The following is a 21,255-nucleotide window of genomic DNA, read 5'->3' on the forward strand; positions in this document are numbered from 1 at the left end:
TCTATGCTAAGTTAAAAACCACGGATTTGAATGGATTAACTGAGTACTCTTGCAGCCTTAACAGCAGCATACAGCTTTCTAGTTCATGCCAAAGAAGATTTTCAGAAACTTTCACGGATGCATGAGAATATGGAAAAACTGTATCAGAACGTGATGGGGTATTTTGCAATCGATCTGAAGAAAGTTTCAGTGGAAGAGTTCTTAACCGACTTAAACAACTTCAGGATGATGTTCATGGTATGGTCTGTTCATTTATTTATTTATTTATTACCTAACATTTCTTAAAAATTGCTTTTGTAGTCTTTAAATTCTTGAACAAAATAAAATAATTTTCTTCTGCCTCAAACAGTATCTGATGCACATCACAGAAACTTTTTTTGTTCATCCTAAATTCTACTAAGTTACGATAATTAAGCTTTGAGTTATTATTTTTGGATTATTTCTTTTTGAAAGAAATGGAAATTCTTTATAATGATGAATGTAATTTAAAACTGAACATCTTACGTTTATTTATAACCTGAATAGGAAAAATATGAAACTCCACTTTTCCTAACACTGCTTTTTCGTTTTAAAGGATGCTTGTTATTTATTTAAAAATAAAAAATAGCTGTCATTCTATTTATTCTTTTCCCATACAAAATACAAATCCAAAACTTTATTTTATTTAATGATAATGAGTTTCATGTTTCTCTGAGTTTGGTTTCTATGCATTTTTAAATCTTTCTTATCTTGCCTTTTAAAGAGAAGCAGCAAAGAATTATTTTAAAGTTTTTAATGTCTTTATTATCTGATTATTTATGTGAGAAACAGCCATTAGACTGATGCAGGTTATTTTTAGATAGCTTTTCATATCTAAAGCTCAGTACATTGTCAAAAGCATAATTCAAAATCACTTTCAGTTAGTAGATCTTTGCTTAAGAGTTATCTAAAATAGTCATAGATTGAGGTTAGTTCAATATTTCTTATATCACATGCCATCATCCTGCAACCATTATATATAAATATATATATTCACAAATAGTGCAATAATAGCTCAGCATAAAAGTTTAAAGTTTTTTTTGAAATCTAAATTTTTCTTTAGATATTTTTTTCAGTCCCAACATATTTTCATAATGTTTACAAATACTAATAATAAACATTATTTAATCGCAATGTGGTGTTTTTATTATTCTTTGTTCTACCAAAATATGATTTAAGAGTTTTAACAAGTGTTTAGAAATTTGTCACCATAGTATTTCTTTAAACATTTGGAGCTCACTATATATGGCTACAAACGATTGTCTTGGCAAATTTCAGGATAATCAGCTGTTCTCCAAAAGATATTGAAAGTTCTTTTAACATTGCCAGTATACTTCTTCTGAAAGAAGGATGATTAATTTGATGATACACTTTAGAATACATGCACAAGACTCTCATAACCCTCAATTTCAAATACCAAAGCAAATTTAGGGAAGTCTGAAATCCTCCACTTGGGTTGTAATAATCCCATGCAGTGACACAGAATTTGGGAATAGTGGCTGAAAACTTTCCCATCAGAAAAGGGTCAGGAGGTTCTGGTTGACAACTGGCTGAACATGAGCCAGTGATCAAGAAGGCCAATCACATCCTAGTCTGAGTTCCATCCTCATGTATGCAGCACTACTGAGACCATGCCTCGTATCCTGTATTCAGTTTTGGACCCCTAACCACAAGAAAAACAGTGAGTTGCTCAAGTACTGAGTGCATGCAGAGGAGAGTGACAGAGCTGGCTCAAGGAACTGGAAAAGCTGTGTTCCAAGGAACAACTAAAGGAACTGGGGTTGTTTAGTCTGGAGAGGAGGAAGCTGAGGGGAAACCTCATCTCTCTCTGCAACTATCTGAAAAGAGATAACAGCAAAGAGGGTCTCTTTTCTAAGGTTACAAGTGATAGCAGTGAAGACACTGTCTCACAATGTGCCAGGGAATGTTTAGATTGGGTACTAGCAAGAATTTATTCTTGGAGATGGTAATCAAGCTTTGGAATGAGTTGTGCAGAGAAATGGTGGATCCCCAGCCCTGGAGGTATTTAAGAGATGTGTGGACATGCCACTAAGAGACATTTTTTAGTGATGGAATTTGTAGGTTAGGTTGATTGTTGAACTTCAGGGTCTTGAGGGTCTTTTCCAAATGATTTGGTGATTGATTCTGTATGCCTGACTTCTCAAACACACATACCAGTTATATTTTCCAAACTGTTCCTAATTTGAAACCCAGGAAACTGATTTCAAAAATTCTAAATGTTATAAAATAGTTACATTAATTTAATTATAATTATAAAATTATAATTTTTAACCCACATCTTAAATGCTGTGGAATAAGAATTCTAAGTGCTCAGATTCATCTTGAACTGGAGATACAAAGTAGTGGTTGTCCTTTATCTTAATTTCCCCATAGTTGCTTTCTGTGTCCATAGAACTAGCACAGATACTAAGAACCTGCTTCACAGCTGTGTTATAAAGATAGATTCATTAATGCTTTGAAACAGTTAGCTGTTATTGATGAACATGATAGAAGAAACCTTGAGGAAAATTAATAATTCTGTCTTGCAGAGCACAATTTGAAGGCTATATGAAGAAGGTGTGTAGATAAGGCATGAAACCACTTATCATTCAATGACACTAAACAAAATATTGAGTAGTTGCTTGGGTTTTAGTCTATTTGGAAAAGATTTTTGGTATACCTAGTGTGAGACACCTGAGGCCTAATTTTCAGAATTGTTTAGAATTGGTTTTGATTACTGACAGAAGTGAAAGGTGTTTGGAAAACTTAGCTCAAAAGATGTTTAAACTTAGTGCTACACCATTATTGGATTCTTAAATAGTCTATAACAAAAATACAGCTTTAGTCATTGCTACGCATGGGAAGATGAAGTTATGTCATCTCTGTTGTTGAGCAAAGCTGACAATTTAAATACACTTTTATTCACTTAGGCCACTTTTGTATTTTTCAGTTAATGAAAACTAAGCAGTTTAAAATCTGGAGCCATAGTTTTCAAGTTAATAGCTAATACTGGAATGCACTTTATACTTCAGTGTTATCTGTAGCAACTAACATTAGCACTCTGTGACTACCAAATCTAGCGCACATTTGGTTGGCTGAACCCAAAATATGGGTGAAGCGCCTTACCTTCAGTGCTGTAGTGCCTGCAGATAAATACACTTACTGCATCATCTTATTTATCTGAAATGTCTGTTCACCTGTGCTTTCATACAGCTGGATGTACTGCTAGTAGGCTCACTCCTTCCCTTGAGAAAAACAGCTTTTTGAAATAATGTGAATTGTAATATTTTTCCTTCTTATTTTTCTCTAATGGTTAGAATTTTCCTGCAGTAGTCTGTGTAGGAGAAAGCAAAAGATTTTTTGAATCAGCAACTTTTAAATGCAACACAGCATACTAATTGCAGAACTACAGAAACCCCTTGCTCCTATTGCTACTAGATTGCTTTGCAGCAGAAATGACAGAAAAGTTTGAATCAGTGCTTTAGTAAAAGCAAACGTACGGAAGAAGACATTAACATTTGTTTCCTAGATGCTAGAGCATTTATCTTCTGTATTATACAAATACTTAAAAATCACAAATGATCCAGGAAAGCACAACAGAGAACCCAAGAATACCTCCATCCCAGAAACTGTAAGCGTTGGCATGTTATACAAACTAAATCTACTTCTGTAGCCCTTCTGAACAATAACTTTGCATACTGTGTTGCTATAGAGTAGATGTGGTCAGACTGTGTAGTGTTTTAGGCTTTTTTAGCAATCTAATATTAAGAATTTATTTATTAAGAAATGCAAATGGCATGAGACGTAGAACATTTAGGATAGGATTTGATTACAGGAGATAGACTTCTAAATGAAGTGCAAATCTGCATCTTGCTTTATCTGATGGCATGTAGTCAGTTTTTGTTTAGTTGTTGCTTTCAAAGGAGCTCTGTCAGCAGAAGTACCTATGTCTTGGACTGATGTCTCAAATGGTGTTTGAGGCATCATCAGTCTGAAATTCTAAGTTATGTCACAGGACTTGTGAGAGGCTGTTGTCCTACTGAGGGAGAGGCTGAAAGCAGGATGTGATCCTCCAGAGCAACCAGTGTGCACTGTATATGTAGGTGTGAGCTACTAAACTAAGTCCCATTGATCATTTTAATTAGAAAGGAATACATATCTAAATTTGCATGGTTACAAGCTGAGACTGAGTTCTACTGATACTATTTTGGGGAAAAAATGTTGATGTGAAGTAGAATTTTCTTTGATGACTCCGTTAGGCAACTATGTAATTCCTTCCAATACTGTACTTGTGCTCAAGTCCCTTTAGAGTTTTGCTGTCTAGTTTATTTTACTGAGTGCTCAGTCTGAAAATCTGCAAACAATTTGTTACAATTAATTCAATTTAGAACTTTAGCATTCTTTAGTAGGTTTCTCCCCACCATCCCTGTCAAGAAGATTGACAGAGTTGACCCTAGAGAAGATACTGGGGAGGTAAAGTTTTGCTGTATTTTAAAAAAAATCCTTTCATTTCACAGTAATTTTTCATGATTGAAAGCTTTCAAATTTTAGTTTTCAAGGAGGAGCATTTCCTTATAAAATCCATGTACATTTTTTCATTATAAGAGAATAATAGAATGGCCTGGGTTGGAAGGGACCACAAGGATCATTAATTTCCAGCGCCCCCCCCCCCACCCTCCCCTGCCCCATGCAGGACCACCAACCTCCCCATTTAATACTAAACCAGGCTGCCTAGGGCCCCATCCAATCTGACCTTGAACACCTCCAGGGATGGGGCATCCACAACCACTCTGGGCAACCTGTTCCAGCACTCACCACTCTCATAGTAAAGAACTTCCCCCTGACATCCAACCTAGATCTTTCCTCCTTCAATTTAAAACCATTTTCCCTTCTTCTGCTGTTATTTACCCTTTCAAAGAGTTGACTTCCCTCCTGTTCTTATGTACTGAAAGGCTATAATTAGGTCACCCTGCAGCCTTCTTTTCTCCAGGCTGAACAAGCCCAGCTCTGTCAGCCTGTCTTCATAGGGGAGACACTCCAGCCCTTTGATCATCTTTGCTACCCTCCTGTGGTCCCTCTCCAACAGCTGTCTGTCTTTCTTTTACTGGGGGCTCCATACCTGGACATAGTACTCCAGATGAGGCCTAACAAGAGCAGAGTAGAGGGGGACAATCACCTCCTGTCCCTGCTGGCCACCCCTCTTCTGATGGAGCCCAAGATACCAAAATACCATTTGCTTTCCGAGTTGCAAGAGCACACTGCTGGCTCATGATAAGTTTTTCATCCATCAGGGCCCCCAGGTCTTTCTCTGCAGGGCTACTCCCAAGGACTGCTCTTTCCAGTCTGTATCCCAGGATGCCTGGGATTCCTCCAGCCCAAGTGCAAAACCTTACACTTTGCTGTGTGGAGCCTCATTAGATTCACCTGGGCTTTCAAGTCTGAAAAATCTTATCTTTCATTACTGTCTATTGCAGTGATGTTACAAGCAGTGCCTGTGCAAATATTGCTATAATCCATATTTATGCTGTATTGGATCATAGAATCATAGAATCATGTAATGGTCTGGATTGAAAAGGACCTCAAAGATCATCTAGTTTCAACCCCCTGCTATGGGCAGGGTCACTAAGCACTAGACCAGACTTTAACACATACGGAAATTAAAGAAAATTTTGAGCACACGTGTTGGCACATGTATTGCAGCTACAATGCTCTTTACATTTTATGTAACCCACATAGCTACGTACCAGCATACACAGCTGATATCAAAATAATGAAGTTTATCTTAAAAGCACTTTTTAAAAATGTTATTGAAGTTGATGTTTTTTGGTTAGTGTCTAGATATGCCAAAGAATGATTTTAAAACTCTGAAACTCTGTGTTCTATTTTGGCTTCATTTGAAGATTTGGAGTACTTATTTATGATTCAAAATAAGGAATGTAGTAGGAATATTAACCAGAAAAATAGAATTTATAATCTCAGTGAACTAATTCTTATGTAGATAACAATAAGAAAAATAAACTAATAAGTCACCAAAGCAATTTTGTTTCCTTTGTCTTAGTAGTGTTATGACGAAGAATAGGTCTTGAAATTCCTTTAGAACTACAAGTAAAGAACATAAATTTATAGTTATCTGAAAACAGGTAGTTTAAATATTCTGACTTCCTTCACTAATATATATATTTATAAGCTGTAATTCTTGCTGAAATTTATAATCCCATTTGGAGCCGATTAGTATGGTTTTAATGTATTTATTCTGAATTTGCTTGTTCTTCTGAATAAAATGTACTGTATGTTGAATGTAAAATATTTGATAAGATTAGTAAGAATATTGAATTTTTAAGTTTTCTTTGTTTTTAAGCTCAACTTTTGCTAAGAGCAACCCTTTTTTTTTTGCACAGCAAGCAGTAAAGGAGAATATAAGAAGGAGAGAAGCAGAAGAAAAACAGAGACGTGCTAAAATAGCTAAGGAGAAAGCAGAAAAAGAAAAACAAGAAAGGCAACAAAAGAAAAAGCGTTTGTTAGAAATGAAAACAGGTGAGTAATGTAGAAAGGTAAGGTTGGCGCGAAGGTTGGTGTACCTTGAATCACAAATAAGTTCAGTTATGCTGAGAACCTGTTATGTTACCTGAGAATAAATATTCTCCAAGTCATAAAGCCATTTTTATTTCTTTTAACTAAGATTACATATTCGTTTTGTTCTTTCAAGAGAATAAGTCTGGTCTGAAGTACTATGGATTCTTCTTTGAATACGTCAGTTGTTATTCCACCAAGTCCCTATTGAAACACCTTCAAAGTAACCTCATCCATGCATTTTTAAAGTTATTCATTTATTCTGTGTTGTCTTTTGTACCAAGAGACTGCAGACACTGTAAATTCCCTGTTAGTAAAGAAGATCTCTGATGATTCTCTATACTGCTATATTTTATCTTAGATTGAGCTTCTGGAATCCTTCAGAATGATATACGACTTTCAGTGTAAATTATCATGAGCTACTTTCATTTTTTCTTAGCAGATCTCGTTACACAGTTCCCCACTCAATCCTTGGTTCACACCTTTGGAATAAATGATTATCTGTCTCTTCCACGTTTCACTAATATCCAGAGTAGATGTGTGCCTTGAGGTGTGATACTAAAGTTTTCTATTAAGATAGAAATCAAGAGACTCTCCTCGAAACAAAGAAATGTAAATTTTTTAGAAGTAAATGTGACGCTCTTTTAAAGTTCAAAGAATGTAGTATAGAAGCCTTGAAAGAGTAGGAATAGTGGCTGTATTCTTGCATGGTTGGAAGTGTTTCAAAAAAGATTAGTTATTCTTCTCTAAGACATGCTGTAAGAATGACTGATAGTGCTTTGGATATACAATTGATAATCCTTTTGGGAAAACTAAAGTTCTTTGCTGTTTCGTTTTTCCTGTATTTGTGTTGAAACTTTCTATGTAACAGGTTCCAGTGTTATAGACTTCTGAGTCACATGCCCTCATGTGTATATGGGCCTCTGGTAGCTAAACCCACTCCTTCAACTACTGTGGCTGTGAACTATATGCATTTGTCATCCAGAAATCATCTAAGTCATTGAGTAAATAGCTACTTTGTCTGTTAGTAGATTGTTTTTGTTTGTTTGTTTTAATAGGTCACATAAATGTACAGAAAAATTTCTTTCCTTCGTTAGCAGCTACATAAGGCCCTCATCAAATGGGAAAAAAGTATGTTGGAGTCATCTGAAACTATAAATGTATTGGATCTGATATTTGCTAAATTGGCCACTGCTGCTGTTGGTTTATTTTGTTGTTGTTGTTCTGCAGAGCTCTTTGTAAGGTTTCTTGTGCTTGTCACTTTGAATTGTCATTTTAAAAGTCTATTAGAAAACCCAAATTCTGGCAGTGGAAAGCACTTAAGGTAGATTTATTTGTCAGAAAGTACTGCAACAATGATATGAATAGTGGAAGCTTTGGGGGAAGGGGAGGTTGTTTGTTTTTTTACTGTGGCAGTTTTATTGCAACCATATTTACTAAGAAGAATAGCAAAGACTTTAAAAAAAAAATAATAATTACTTATTTTCCCCTGTTTTCCTACCCACAGCTTGTTCATTGAAAGACTAAGTCTGCTCTTTAAGAATCTGTGAATCAATCAAAAAATGTTTACATCTGACCAGCTGACAAATTTAACTAGACCCTCTCTCTGTCCAAGTACATAAACACTAATATCTAAGGGTGACAATGTGGAGTAACTGATTTTCTGCTACATTTCACTTCTGATAGGGATTCTAGATCAGATATTGGATTTGTAGGAACATTATTTCAAATGTTTTGTGAATGAAGCCACTCAAAACTCCTTGATGTCACCATCCCGGAAAACATTTTCTTGCATTTAAACAGATGGATACTTGAGAATAGTCTGTATGTACTGACTGATTCTATAAGGCATTTTTTTAACTGAACAGATAATAGTGTACTCTGCATCTCTACTTTCAATTTTCAGTAACATCTTGTTTTAACTGCAAATGACATGAAGGTTAAGGATGCCTATGTATCACTGTGCTATATGCCACTACTGACTTTCTTAACTTGTTCTGTTACACTTTCAAACAGAACTTTATTAGATTGATGCTTATTCTTAGATATTATATTTCATTATCACTTTAAATTATTTTTTACTTTCCATCACTATCAGTATGTATTCAAGCAGTCAGTCCTTAATATTTGTACCCTAAATCTGATGTGAGTTAAAAAAAAAAAAAAAAAGCCAAAAACATAGAGCTACTTTTGTATAGCTAGTAGTGATAAGCTACCATTGATTGCTGGCAAGATGACGTGAACAAATTTGAGAGCCCTTCAGCAAGAGAAGACAGAATTGGATTTATTTTTTTTTTCTCTTCTGTTTTCTCTTTCTCTCACTACTCATACTCTAGCAAGGTGGCTTAGTTTCTAGACACTTCCCAACCCTTGTTCTGTTATCCTTAAATTGCATGATCTATAGTCCTTTAGAGGGCATTCCCAAGCCTTCAGCTGATTTTTTTTTCTTAGCTGCCAATTCATTTCTTAAATATTAGAGTAGTCTTTTCTATAATTTGCTTTAAGTTGTGCATTTTTCAGTGACTGTTAATTGCCGAATAATGACTACAGTGTGTTTGCAGTTCTGGAGCTCCAGCTTTCAGAGTGTTTCCATTAATTCAAGGCCTGAACTGCTATCCAGTGCTTAAACTGGGTTTATATCATCGTACTGAACTTCTTTTGTTAACCACAGGTCTTGTTTATAACATAGATGCTTAAGTCTAGAATCTCTTTTATTCTCGAAGTCCCATTCTTTGCATTGCTTCATCTCTCACCTGCTTTTGAGATTTATTTGAAGAGTAAGTTTGTCTTGTCTGTGGTGTCACCAGATGCATGAGGCAATTTATGTCTTGAGTAAGTGACTTATATAATGCTTAAAATAAGAAGTTAGCTATTTGGGGAATATTACTGACTGTTATAACAGGCTGAAGCTTAAATTCACATAATATAGATGTAAATTTCAGATATTCCTCTGAGCTCCATCTTAACTTGAAAACTCAGTAAAAATTCTTTACTTTACTTGCATCTGTGAAGACAGTCTAAACTATCACATACTAAGGTTACAAAGGTAAATAACTTGTAGAAGGAGATCTTTATGTAAATATCACTTGTCTTCATACTATTAACATTCAGATACATGCTTTCTTGTGTTGTTCAGATTCTCAGCAGAAAACACATCAATCAATTATTTTGATCTTATCATAGTGTAAAGAATCCTCTAACTGTGATAACACCAGCAAAATTTATTGTAATATAATTGAGAATTCCATCATTGTGGCATCTTCATTGTGTCTTTCCTTGAATACTATTTAAACAACAAGCCACAATTTAATCAGTGGATATTTACAAAGGATGCCCTTCCTTATGCTAAAGCAATGAAGTGATGTCAAAATGATTTCTTAACATTCTATATGGGAAATCTGATGTTTAGTTTGTTTTCATTGCTGTTTCTCAGTTTAACTTTTACCACAAGAAACTGGGTTTAAATCCATGTTTCAGTTGATTTAGAAAGTTATAGCTTAATTTGAAGTCAGTTTTGCAGCATTCCTTTTTGCAGAGCTTTTTGTATTGTTTACATGGTTTGGGGGAAAAGGGGAGTCACATATTTCACAGATTTGCTAGAAGTATTTTATGGCTTGATTTTTCTTTGTTACTGTCAGCTACATTGTGAAATATGAATATTTTCATTAGTTAAGAAGTGCTCTGCAAAACAAAAAGGCACTGAGTATCCCAGCACTGACAGTTTAAACAATGAAAATTGTAAACATAATTAATTAGAATTCTGATTCCATCAGATAAAATTAAACAACACTCTCTATATTAATAGGTGCCCTCAAAGACCCTATTTTCCCCATCTGGTGTAAGGCCACCATTTTATTAATTTCATCTCGCTGAGGATGGAGAATCAATAGTTCTTAATGCGATCCTTCCCTCTGAGGGGAAAGATCACATATTAAAGATCACATATTATAAAAATCAGTTTCTGATCCATAACAATGGAAATGTCATCAGTGATTTCTAACATATGTTAATAATCTGTTGTCTGTGGGGTGATTTTCTACAAAAAACTCCAGTTCTGGACAACTGTAGGATTGTTACTAGATTTGATGTATTTTGGTATATATGTTTTGTGCAATTAAATGTACTGTTGAGCGGGCAAAAATTCTGATAATTCTATATATGAAGAAATCCTGAAAGTATGGCATTAATATCCAACAAGTATTTTGTGTGAGGTCTCTCTAGGGAGTTTTGCCTTTCAGAATTTCCCTAAAGTTGATAACACTTCCTACTTGTGCCCTGACTTTTTAATAGCGCCACTGATACTTATGTGTGTTCTCTTCAACAAGGGGACACCCGAGGTAACATTTTTGTAATTTAAATTTATTCTTAGGGATTTAAGCAGAAGGAATTACAGGACTGTATGTCATTGTCTAGTTACTTACTAATATTAATACTCTGTGGGCAGTTAACAGTAAGCTCATGACGAAGTTGGATTGTAGACGTAATTTTGCTTCATACACCACTTGGAAGAAAGGAAGGAAGGAAGGAAAGAAGGAAGGAAAGAAGGAGAAAGAAAGAATGCATGAGGAACAAGGCATGACAAAAATTGACACCCTGGAAGTGTTCAAGGCCAGATTGGATGGGGCCCTGGGCAGCCTGGTCTAGCATTAGGTGGGAAGGTTGGTGGCCCTGCATGTGGCAGGGGGGTTGGAGATTCATGATCCTTGAGGTCCCTTCCAACCCTGGCAATTCTGTGCTTCTGTGTGATTCTGTGAATACACAGAAAAGTAGACACAGGAGACATGAGCTGATATGTCACTAAGTATGAAGCTTGTTTTTTAGCTGCAACTATATTGCCTTGGCAGAAAAGCATAAATTATTGAAAGCAGATGTTCCCTCAAGAATATTTGTCATGTTTGTACTTGAAACTAATGCAGAGAATGATAAATATGCAGGTATGTTTCATTAAAAAAAAATAGCCTGAAAAACAATGTGCAATACGTCTTCAGAGGCCACATCAAAAGTTGAGATACAGCAAAACCTCATCGCATCTCACACTGTAGGATGTTCAGGGAATTAGATACTTGTAGTACAAAAAGGAATAGAACTGATCAGAGTGTATATTAGTTAGAAACCAACTAGTAGTCGTCACAAGTCATATTCTGCCAAGATCTCAACGGTGCTAAATCTTCTGAAATATACAATAATTAGTTTATGCACTTGCTAGTAATCCATAGACTCAGAATGCAACAGTTACTGTTCATTTGTATGAAGTATTTGTACTGAACTGCAAAAAAAAAAAAAAAAAAAGATTTAGCAGAAACATTTTTTTTTTCCTGAAAATTTTACTTAGAAGTGAAACCTAAGGGGATAGTAGCTGAACGGCATTTGGGAAATTCATGTTTATATAAAGGCATGGGAAAAAATAAATAACAGCAAATTTTGAGTGAAAAAAAAATAGTCAAAACAAACAGCATTCTTTAAAAAGAAATGTACAAACATATCTTTATTGACTTTTGTTCTCATAGGACTTGTCATTTATGTGATAGCAGTAAGATTTCTAAACAAATGTGTATAAAATGCTTGAAATTTTAAACAGTATACCTTTAAAAACAATGGGAATCTCTGGAGCCATGTTTGGAACATTTTGCAGACATGCAGATAGCAGTATTTTGATTGAGCATTCATTTCCAGGACACTAGGGCCTGTCCTGTTTATTATCTTTACTGATGACCTGGACAGAGGGATTGAATAGACCCTCAGTGAGTTTGCAGATGACACCACGTTGGCGATCTGCCTGGGGGTAGGAAGGTCCTACAGAGGGATGTGAATAGGCTGGATAGCTGGGATGAGGCCAGTGGGATGAGGTTCAACAAGATCAAGTACAGGGTCCTTCACTTTAGCCACAACAACCCAACACAATACTGCAGGCTTGGGGCAGAGTGGCTAGAAGACTGAGGAAATGGACCTGGGGTGTTGGCTGACCCTTGGCTAAACATGAGCCAGCAGTGTGCCCAGGTAGTCATCCTGGCTTGCATCAAAAATAGTGTAGCCAGCAGGAGTAGAGAGGTGATTGTCCCTTGAGTGCTGTGCTCAGTTTTGGACCCCTCACTACAAGAAAAACTTCAAGGCTCTATAGTGTGTCCAGAGAAGGACAGCAAAGCTGGTGAAAGATCTGGAGCACAAGTCTTATGAAGAGTAACTAAGGGAACTGGGATTGTTTAGTCTGAAGAAGAGGAGGCACGGGAAAGACCTTATTGCACTGTACAATTACCTGAAAGGATGTTGTGGTGAGTTGGGAGTCAGCCTTTTCTCCCACGTCATAGGAAAAGAAGAAATAGAAAATATTTCTTCTCTGAAATAATGGTCAGGTGCTGGAACGGGCTGTGCAGGGAAGTGGTAGAGTTACCATTCCTGGACGTGTTCAAGGAACATTTAGATGTTGTACTGAGGGATGTGATTTAGTGGGGAAAAACTGGTGATATGTGGATGGTTGGACTAGATGGTCTTAGAGATTTTTTCCAAACTTGTTGATTCTACTATTCTATAATTCCTACTCCAAATACTATCCCTCATCTCCTCCATAAGCAGGGATATATTAGAGTCCTCTTTAATCTCTCTCTTGAACTACTTGTAAATGCCTTTTATTCTTTCAGTAGATTTTTGTGTTGTTTTTTTTTTTCCTCTGAATCTTCATAAGTTTCTTCTTTCCAGTGGCAACAGAGAGAAGAAATCAATATAATTACCAAAACATAATTTTCTTTTCCTTAGTCCAAAGCTGTAAAAAAGCCAAGAACCTCTTCTGCCATTGTTGGAAAGCTAGCAGAAGAGAAGGTCATGTCTCTGACTCTTCTTTCACACTGAATCTGTTGTTGCTTCTGTTTCTGTGCTGTTCACTGTGACACTTATCTTAACCAAGCAATACAGCAGCGGTTTTGCAGAAGTACAGTGTTGTTATTGCATACCAAAATATTTGTATTCTGAAACTAACAAAAGTTACATTATTTTTCTAGCAGCTTCTATTTACTGAAAACTGTTAAATGCAAATACAAAGTCTCTGAATCATAAACTGCTGGAGAACAAGACAGCATCCTTACGTATTTTATTTTAATATTAGAATGTGTTTATTTTGACCTCTTTAAAGCTGTTTCTGCCAATAAATGCAGGGGTAGGTGGTCCTTTGAGCTGATCCTCCCTGGTATTCTTGTGCACTCACATCTGCTAAACAGAAAGGGCCTTGCTTACCCAACGTTGCATGGAAGATTTTCTGTATCTAAGCACAGTTGTGTCACCAGTCAGAATGTTCTCACTCCACAAGTGCAAAATAAGTAACTTTTAAAGTTCCTTCAGCCTCTCATTTCTGTAACACAGCTGTCAGTGTGAGTGATCATTGTGTATATTTTCTAATTTATTAGTTGTTTATAAGTTGGAATGGCAATAGTAATGTACTTCTCTTTACTCAATGAACTCATTCAGAGGCAAACGGTAACAAAGAAACAGATGTTCATAGACATCCTCACATATAGAAGAATATCTGTAGCTGAATATAATATGAGAAGCTAATTTCACATAAGAATGCAAATAGAGTGGTTCTAACTGCTTTCTAAATGCAATTGTAATTGGCAAGTCTCAGCTAGTAGGTCTTTTTCATTTGTTTCTATTTTTTTTACTTTCTGAAACAACAGCACTGGAAGTACTTGGTCTTGGCTGGTCTGAAAGATGGATTGATTGCAGTCTTTCTTGTCAGTGTCATCTGAGTTGAGCGGTAATGTGTAAAGAAAACAGAGAAATCATACATGAACAGTGAAAATTTGATCTCTTTGTACATAGCTGACTTTGTTCTATTAGCTGTCCAATCAGATCATAACCAGATCTTAATCTGAGATAACAGTGCTTAATTATGGTCTGTTTAATTATAAGTAATTAAATAGAAGTAACAAAAACTTAGCATTTAGATTAATTTAGCAGTTCTGTTTTTCTGCTAAAAAGAATAAAATAAAAAGAAATTGGGTCATAAGAAGTTTGAGCTTTTAAACCGACTTTCTGAATATATTAATGGGTAATGCAATAAAGCACACAATATCCTGTGTTGAGTAGGTATTATATGGAGGTAAACTATTTTATTTTCAGACTTTTATTTTTAGTTTCTGATGATTTAATAGAAAGGTAACTACTTTTTAATGTAGCCATATTTAGAGTTTCCATTGTGGTTAAACTTGTTCTATCATTTGACTACAGTCAACAGAAGAAAAAAACCCAAAAAGTTAAGTGCAATTTCTTGGATTTCAGTTTGCTTCCATTGCTCTCCTGCCTTGTCTCTGGGCACTTTGATGAGTCTGGCTCAGTCTTCTTTACACCCCACACCCCCATCAGATGTTTAGACATGTTGACAGAATCTCCCCAACCCTTCTCTTCTCTGGACTCGAAGAGTCTCACCTCTCTCAGCATTTCCTCACAGGAGAAATGCTGCAGCCTAATGATCATCTTCATGACCCTTGACTGAATTTGCTCAATTATGTCAATTCCACTCATCCTCCAGATGTGTCTCACCAGCACTGAGAAGAGGTAAAGGATATCCTGCCTTGAACAGCTGGCAGTGTTCTTCCTTGGCTTTCTTTGCCCCACAGGCACATTGCTGACTCCTGGTGATTTTTTCATTTTCCTTTTTTGAATTTCATTGAGAATTCTGTCTCCTCATTTCTCCAGCTTCTCAAGGTCCCTCTGAATGGGAACACAGCCATCTGGTTCATCAGCCATTCCTCTGGATTTTGTACTAGATGCAGACTTGCTAAAGGTGCTCTCTGTCTCATCATGTTTTTTTCACGAAATCATCCATAAGATGATTTGATTATTTAATGGAAAATTGGGATCCAACAGAGATGCAGAAATAAGTCAGAATGAAACCAACTCTCCTCAGCTAGAAGATTTATGGAATTAGGTGCTACAGCCTGGAGAAGAGAAGGCTGCAGGATAACCTAATTGCAGCCTTTTAGAACCTAAAGGAAGCCTAAAACCTGGAGGGAAGTCAACTCTTTGAAGGGGTAGATAATAGCAGAACAAGGGGAAATGGTTTTAAGTTGAAGGAAGATTTAGGTTGGATGTCAGGGGGAAGTTCTTTACAAAGAGAGTGGGGAGGTGCTGGAAGAGGCTGCCCAGAGAGGTTGTGGATGCCCCATCCCTTGAGGTGTTCAAGGCCAGATTGGATGGGGCCTTGGGCAGCCTGGTCTGTTATTAAATGGGGAGCTTGGTTACACTGCCTGTGGCAGGGGGATTGGAGCTTGATGATCCTTGAGGTTCCCTTCCAACCCAAGCCATTTTATGATCTGATTTTATGGTACGATTCTGTCATTAGGTGAAATCATATTAAAATGGTATAATTTCTAGGGCTTTGAAGAATTAGCACAGGCTTACTGCTTTGTGTTGAGCATCAGTAAGAAATTGAACTCATTTTATTCTGGACTAGACTGTTTCTGTGATTCCTTTGAGGTTTGGGAAGAGCTATTAGGTGTTTTTTCCTGAAGTTGCCTCTGAGGAAAGGCGATTGAATAGCAACATTCCTGGCAGAAGATGAGTTTAACACTTTTTAATTATAAAGGGAAAGGGAACTGTCCTTTCAGCCAGTCCATCCCAGGCTTACTTGACAGCTATTTCAACTTTGCACTTGTACATCAGTAGTTTTCTTTTCTGCGTGTACTGTAACAACATTCTTACAGTTAATTAGGGTCAAAGGAGCACTTACACTGTGTTAGGAGTTATCGCTCTAATTCATGCAGTGTTACTAAAATTCCACCATATCCTGGACAAAACTAACCTTCACATCCACCAACAATTTCTGTGTAAGATTGTATCTGAATCTCACTGGAGTAAGGAGTCACAGTTTAGGGGGGTCACAATAATGCACATTTTGAAACATTTCTTTCTCTGGAAAAGGATGTTTCTGTTATTCTTGCATTGACTATATGAGCCTTAATAAGAACTCCTGCCCTGTTCACATGTATGTCTGAAAGTGCTTGAAAGTTATACGTCAGCAGTATGAATGTTTCACAGAATCTTATTGCCTGAGAATCTTTTTGAAACTGAAAAAATTGAACCAGTTCCAAACACTGGGGCTCACTCCTGTATTGATTGCTTCAATTATCTCCCTGTCCCTGTCCTACTCTCCAGAAATTAAGTTATCAAACACTACACCATTGCTAAAACTTTACTCTTATGCTATTTGGCCCTTTGGTTTTGACTCAAATTGGGACCTTTAAAAGCTGGGCGTTGCTTTATGGGATGTACTCTTACAGTTGATCATTATTCAAGCAAACCTACAGTGGAGCACTTGAAAGAGAAAAAAAAAATATTTTCTGCTTGCAGATTTTTTTTTTTCTTAAATCTTTTTCTTATCAGTGCTTAAGAGTACCTTAAGTTGTATCTTTTTCTCTCATGCTTAGCCTTGTGTGAATAATCTGGGAAATCTCTGCTGGTGTCCCAAGACTGGTATTCACTTGCCTCAGAACATTTATTATGTTATAGTGAAAGACTTGGCATAGCTAAATCTAGAAGGAATTAAATTCCATTTCATCAAGAACTGGGCACAGTGTATTTGACCTGAATTATATACTCAGCTGAAGAGGGAAAACCAAAAGCAGTTAATATTTTAGTGAGGGAAAAAAAAAATATTTATTTATTTGTTTGTTTGTTTGTTTATTTATTTATTTTGCTAACTACTGAACTGTGAGACCAGGACTTGATTACTCAGACAAGAAGAACAAACCCAGTAGCTTCAGTGCTACAAGTTTATTTTTGAATTACATAAAAGCTAAAATGATGCCATGATACCTGGATTTATTTCAAAGATTATATCAAGTCTTTGATATTTCAGATAACTTGATGAGTATCCCCTGAGTTCTTACACCCTTTTTCTTCTGTTGCATTTGTGAAATATGAAGATGTTGTGGTTTTACACTGACAGGCATCTTCCACCACACTGCTCTCTCACCTCTCCTCCTCAAAAAGAAGAGGAGGAGAAAAGATGATGAAAAAAGGGTCATAAATAAGGACAGGGAGATCACGCACCAATTACCGTCACAGGCAAAACAGATTCAGAATAGGAAGATTAATGTAATTTATTGCCTATTACTAACTGACTAGAGTGATGATAACAGTATGGGTATTAATAGCTAGCTATATGACCTCATAGAAGGTGGTGTAATCAACTGCTGATTTAGGCATCAAAAAACAGCATTTGGAGCCTCACTGAAAATCTAGAAGTTTGAAAAACAAGCTTTCTGCATGTTTTAGTACAGAATAACAACTGTGAATGTTTTCATTTGCAGTCGTTAATTTTTCTTCAGTAAATCCACAAATACTATAATATTACTAGAGGTGTTTCTTTTTTAATTCAGTTTTAATTCAATTTTTATATATGCCATTCATTCTTCTGTTAACACTTCTGCATGTCAATGAAAACATTAGACGATTTCTGGCTACAGTGTATTTCAGATAAGAAAGAAAAATAGATAGTACCCTTCAATATGTTCCAGCTATGTGACGAAAAGTTGGTTTTGCAGTATTTCCTTTCTATTATTTAAAATATGTAATACTTTTTATTCAGTTGGTCTTTTTATTGTAGAACAGATTATGCACTGTTTTTTTTTTCTACTGAAATCTGTTATGTTTTGGAAATAACTATGCAATCCATAATAGTCTTAGAAAGGCTTAAAGTGAAAAAAATGACTTGCTGAAATAGAACTGAAAGCAATTTTTTATTTTATTTTATTTTTTGTTATTACTACTGTCTAAAACAAAGTTTATGAACTCTTCTTTCATAAATAGTTATGTTTTTATTTTGGAGACTGTAATATTATTGAGTCTTTTTTGAATTGTTACTACCCACAATGCTTATAAACTTTCCTCCAAAATTCACGTACCTGAATGTAACTAATGGCTTGTTCCCCTCAAGCATCACTTTAAACTGAAACGTTCATTGAGTTTTCATTTGACATGTGAATATTAAAGAATTGTATGAGATCAGATAGAAAAAAAAGTTAACAGAACAAGAATAAAAACCACCAAGAAGGTGAATATGCAACCCGAGTAATATTTTTTAAGTAAGTTTGTTGCCGTACTGGTCCGCTGGTCATGAGAGAGGAAACTTCATTGTGGTAAAGTACATTATACTAAATTCAAAGAAAGAAAAAAATCTGTCTTTACTTATATTCCATATCTACCATGTATTGCATAGAAAATAAAAGGGGATCAATGTTATGCAAAGTCATAAAATATTTGCTAATTTTCCATTATTTCTCCTCATGTATAGCTCTTTAAATCTGGTAGTTGAGTCTATTGAGAAAAGAGAAGAAATAAGGGTGTTCTCAGGTTACAGTTTCATCACTTTCAGGACAGCATCTTGGAGTAGTAGCACATGAAGTATTACAAAGAAGATTGTTCTTCTTAGTGGAATATATTTAATAAATTCCAAAAATGAAATGAAAATCATTCCCTAAACACAAGTATATGTATAGAATTATCAAAAATTAAAGAATGGGTAAAATCACAAAAAACATGTTTACAAAAAGGTAATTTAATTTTGAATCAATGTTACAGAACATGTTGTGAGCTTTAAATATGTTTATATGTGTATTTCTATAGATTTTTTGGAAAAAAAAAAGAACTTTTTTTAATATTTAATGACATTTTTCAAAGCTCAGATTTTGAGAGTAGAAATGTGTTCACTAATATCCTCAAAATCATGTGATGTGTCTGACTGTATCCAGGGTGTATGTTGACCTTGGGAGTTTAGCCTTGTGAGACATAATGAGATTTCTGTCATGTAGTTAGTTCTTTATTGCTCTGTAGAGATTTTTCATTGTATAGGAAATCCATGGTGTTGTGGGGTTTTTTGTCCTGACAGGTGTAGAGACAAAGGATCAATTAGGTTAAAATATCTTAAGATTTCTGATATGTTTATTTGAGGAAATATAAGTAATGTTTTTAATGCTTGTGTTTAGTTATAACATCTTGGTTACATTCTTAATTCTTTCAGGGGGATATTACCCCCACTTGTGTAATATGATGAGAAGTATGTTCCTGGACTACATCAATATTGAACACAGGTCATTAAGTATAAAAGGAAAATGGCTTTTGATTAAAGATACCTATGGATATCATTTTATACCCTATTTAGTCCAATATTTTTCCTTCAGCTTCCCACCGAGAAACAATTTCAACTTTTTATAACAATAACTGAAATGATCTCTTTTGTCTAATACAGCAAATCACTTAAGGGACAGCTCTTGAAAGCTGACGTGAAACTGATTATTTGCAGTTGCAAAAGGGTACTGAAATGAAAATATGAGTGAAATGACATTTCATTTAAAGCTACAGTTGAGAAAGAGGAATGTGAAATGAATGAAATAAAATTTGGCCTAGTGCAATTGACAGAAGACCAAATCTGTTCTGTTTAGTTGTGAGAAAGCAATGTTCTGAATGTTAAAATTCAAATAACTTCAAATAAGTTTTAAATAACTGATTTTAATACTACTACGAATTATTGTTGTTTCTTATTGTTAATATTACTTATGCTTTCATACTGCTGTGGTTACCCAGAGGGTTCTTTTCCTTTCTCTTACAGAAGGGGAGGAGACTGGAGTGATGGATAGTCTGTTGGAGGCCTTGCAGTCAGGTGCAGCTTTTCGAGATCGAAGGAAAAGAATACCAAGGCCTAAAGGTGAATATTCTATTTTACTTTTTTTTTTCTGAATAAAGCTAAAATCATTATGGGTCCAGTGGACCAAAGGCTTTGGGGTTTAATTCTTTCTTGCAGTGATATCTATCAGGAATGTTCAGGCTATTTTGCTGCTCTCTGGAGATCACTGTACTAAACTATGTGCAGCCTGATTGTTAAGTTTTTCCATATAGCTATGTATACTTTAAATTTTAGGGGTTTATAGTAATAACCACTGTATACAGGAGACAAAAGTCCACTTGCCCTGACAGTACATCAGTTTATTCCACTGTAGAATAAACTACTGTAGTCCTAGAAATATCTTACTTTTAAATATTTCTGCTTGCTTATGTTGTTACAATACTCCATCCAGAAACTTTCAAAGAGGTGTTTATTTTCCTTTGTTTTCTTGCTTTTGCAGAAATACCACAAAATCTCAGTCCAACCACACAAAGGCCTGTGCTGAAAGCCTGTAACCATGGTAATGAACCATATTCATGAATTGCATGTTCTTTTTAACTTAGCTTATGTAGTTGATCTGTGTTTTCAAAAGATGGCTGTGATATTTTCTGTTTTCTGCACTAGTGGAACACTAAAACAGAATTGGTACCTTGTCGTTAATGTTCATATGAATATTACACCATGAAACAGTACTTATTATGCTGTAAAGCTCTTCTGTCTTTTTTAAGTTTTTTATATTTGTTTAAAATTTGACCACAGTTTTCAATGCAGTAATTTTATAAACCTTAGGAACAGTAATGTAAGACTTTTTAATCTATTATGTACTTTGTTAGAAAGCAGAGATTGCATAACATTTAAAATGTTAAATATTTATGACACCAAATTATATAACCTTTTGCATTCCTTCTTTTTGTCTTGGTTTTCTTGGTCCTTGTGTGGAATAGTTTAAGCTGTCATTCATTAAAATATTTAAAAAATGATGTTGTATCAGTGAAGTAAGAGGAAATGAATCAGGT

General features: G+C 35.4%; 1 protein-coding gene across 3 annotated transcripts in view; it reads left to right on the forward strand.

Moving 5' to 3' along the window:
• DIAPH3 (diaphanous related formin 3) overlaps positions 1 to 21,255 on the forward strand; it is a 233,416-nt gene that overhangs the window by 153,833 nt on the left and 58,328 nt on the right. For all 3 annotated transcript variants that reach the window (XM_090131181.1, XM_090131192.1, XM_090131188.1), the window contains 4 exons: positions 72 to 237; positions 6,417 to 6,552; positions 20,186 to 20,281; positions 20,700 to 20,759. In XM_090131181.1, coding sequence (XP_089987307.1) covers positions 72 to 237; positions 6,417 to 6,552; positions 20,186 to 20,281; positions 20,700 to 20,759 — 458 coding nt within the window. The remainder of the gene's footprint in view (positions 1 to 71; positions 238 to 6,416; positions 6,553 to 20,185; positions 20,282 to 20,699; positions 20,760 to 21,255) is intronic.

The sequence above is a fragment of the Phasianus colchicus genome, chromosome 1 (assembly GCF_987193195.1).
Source record: "Phasianus colchicus chromosome 1, bPhaCol1.hap1.1, whole genome shotgun sequence".
Taxonomy (NCBI): Eukaryota; Metazoa; Chordata; class Aves; order Galliformes; family Phasianidae; genus Phasianus; species Phasianus colchicus.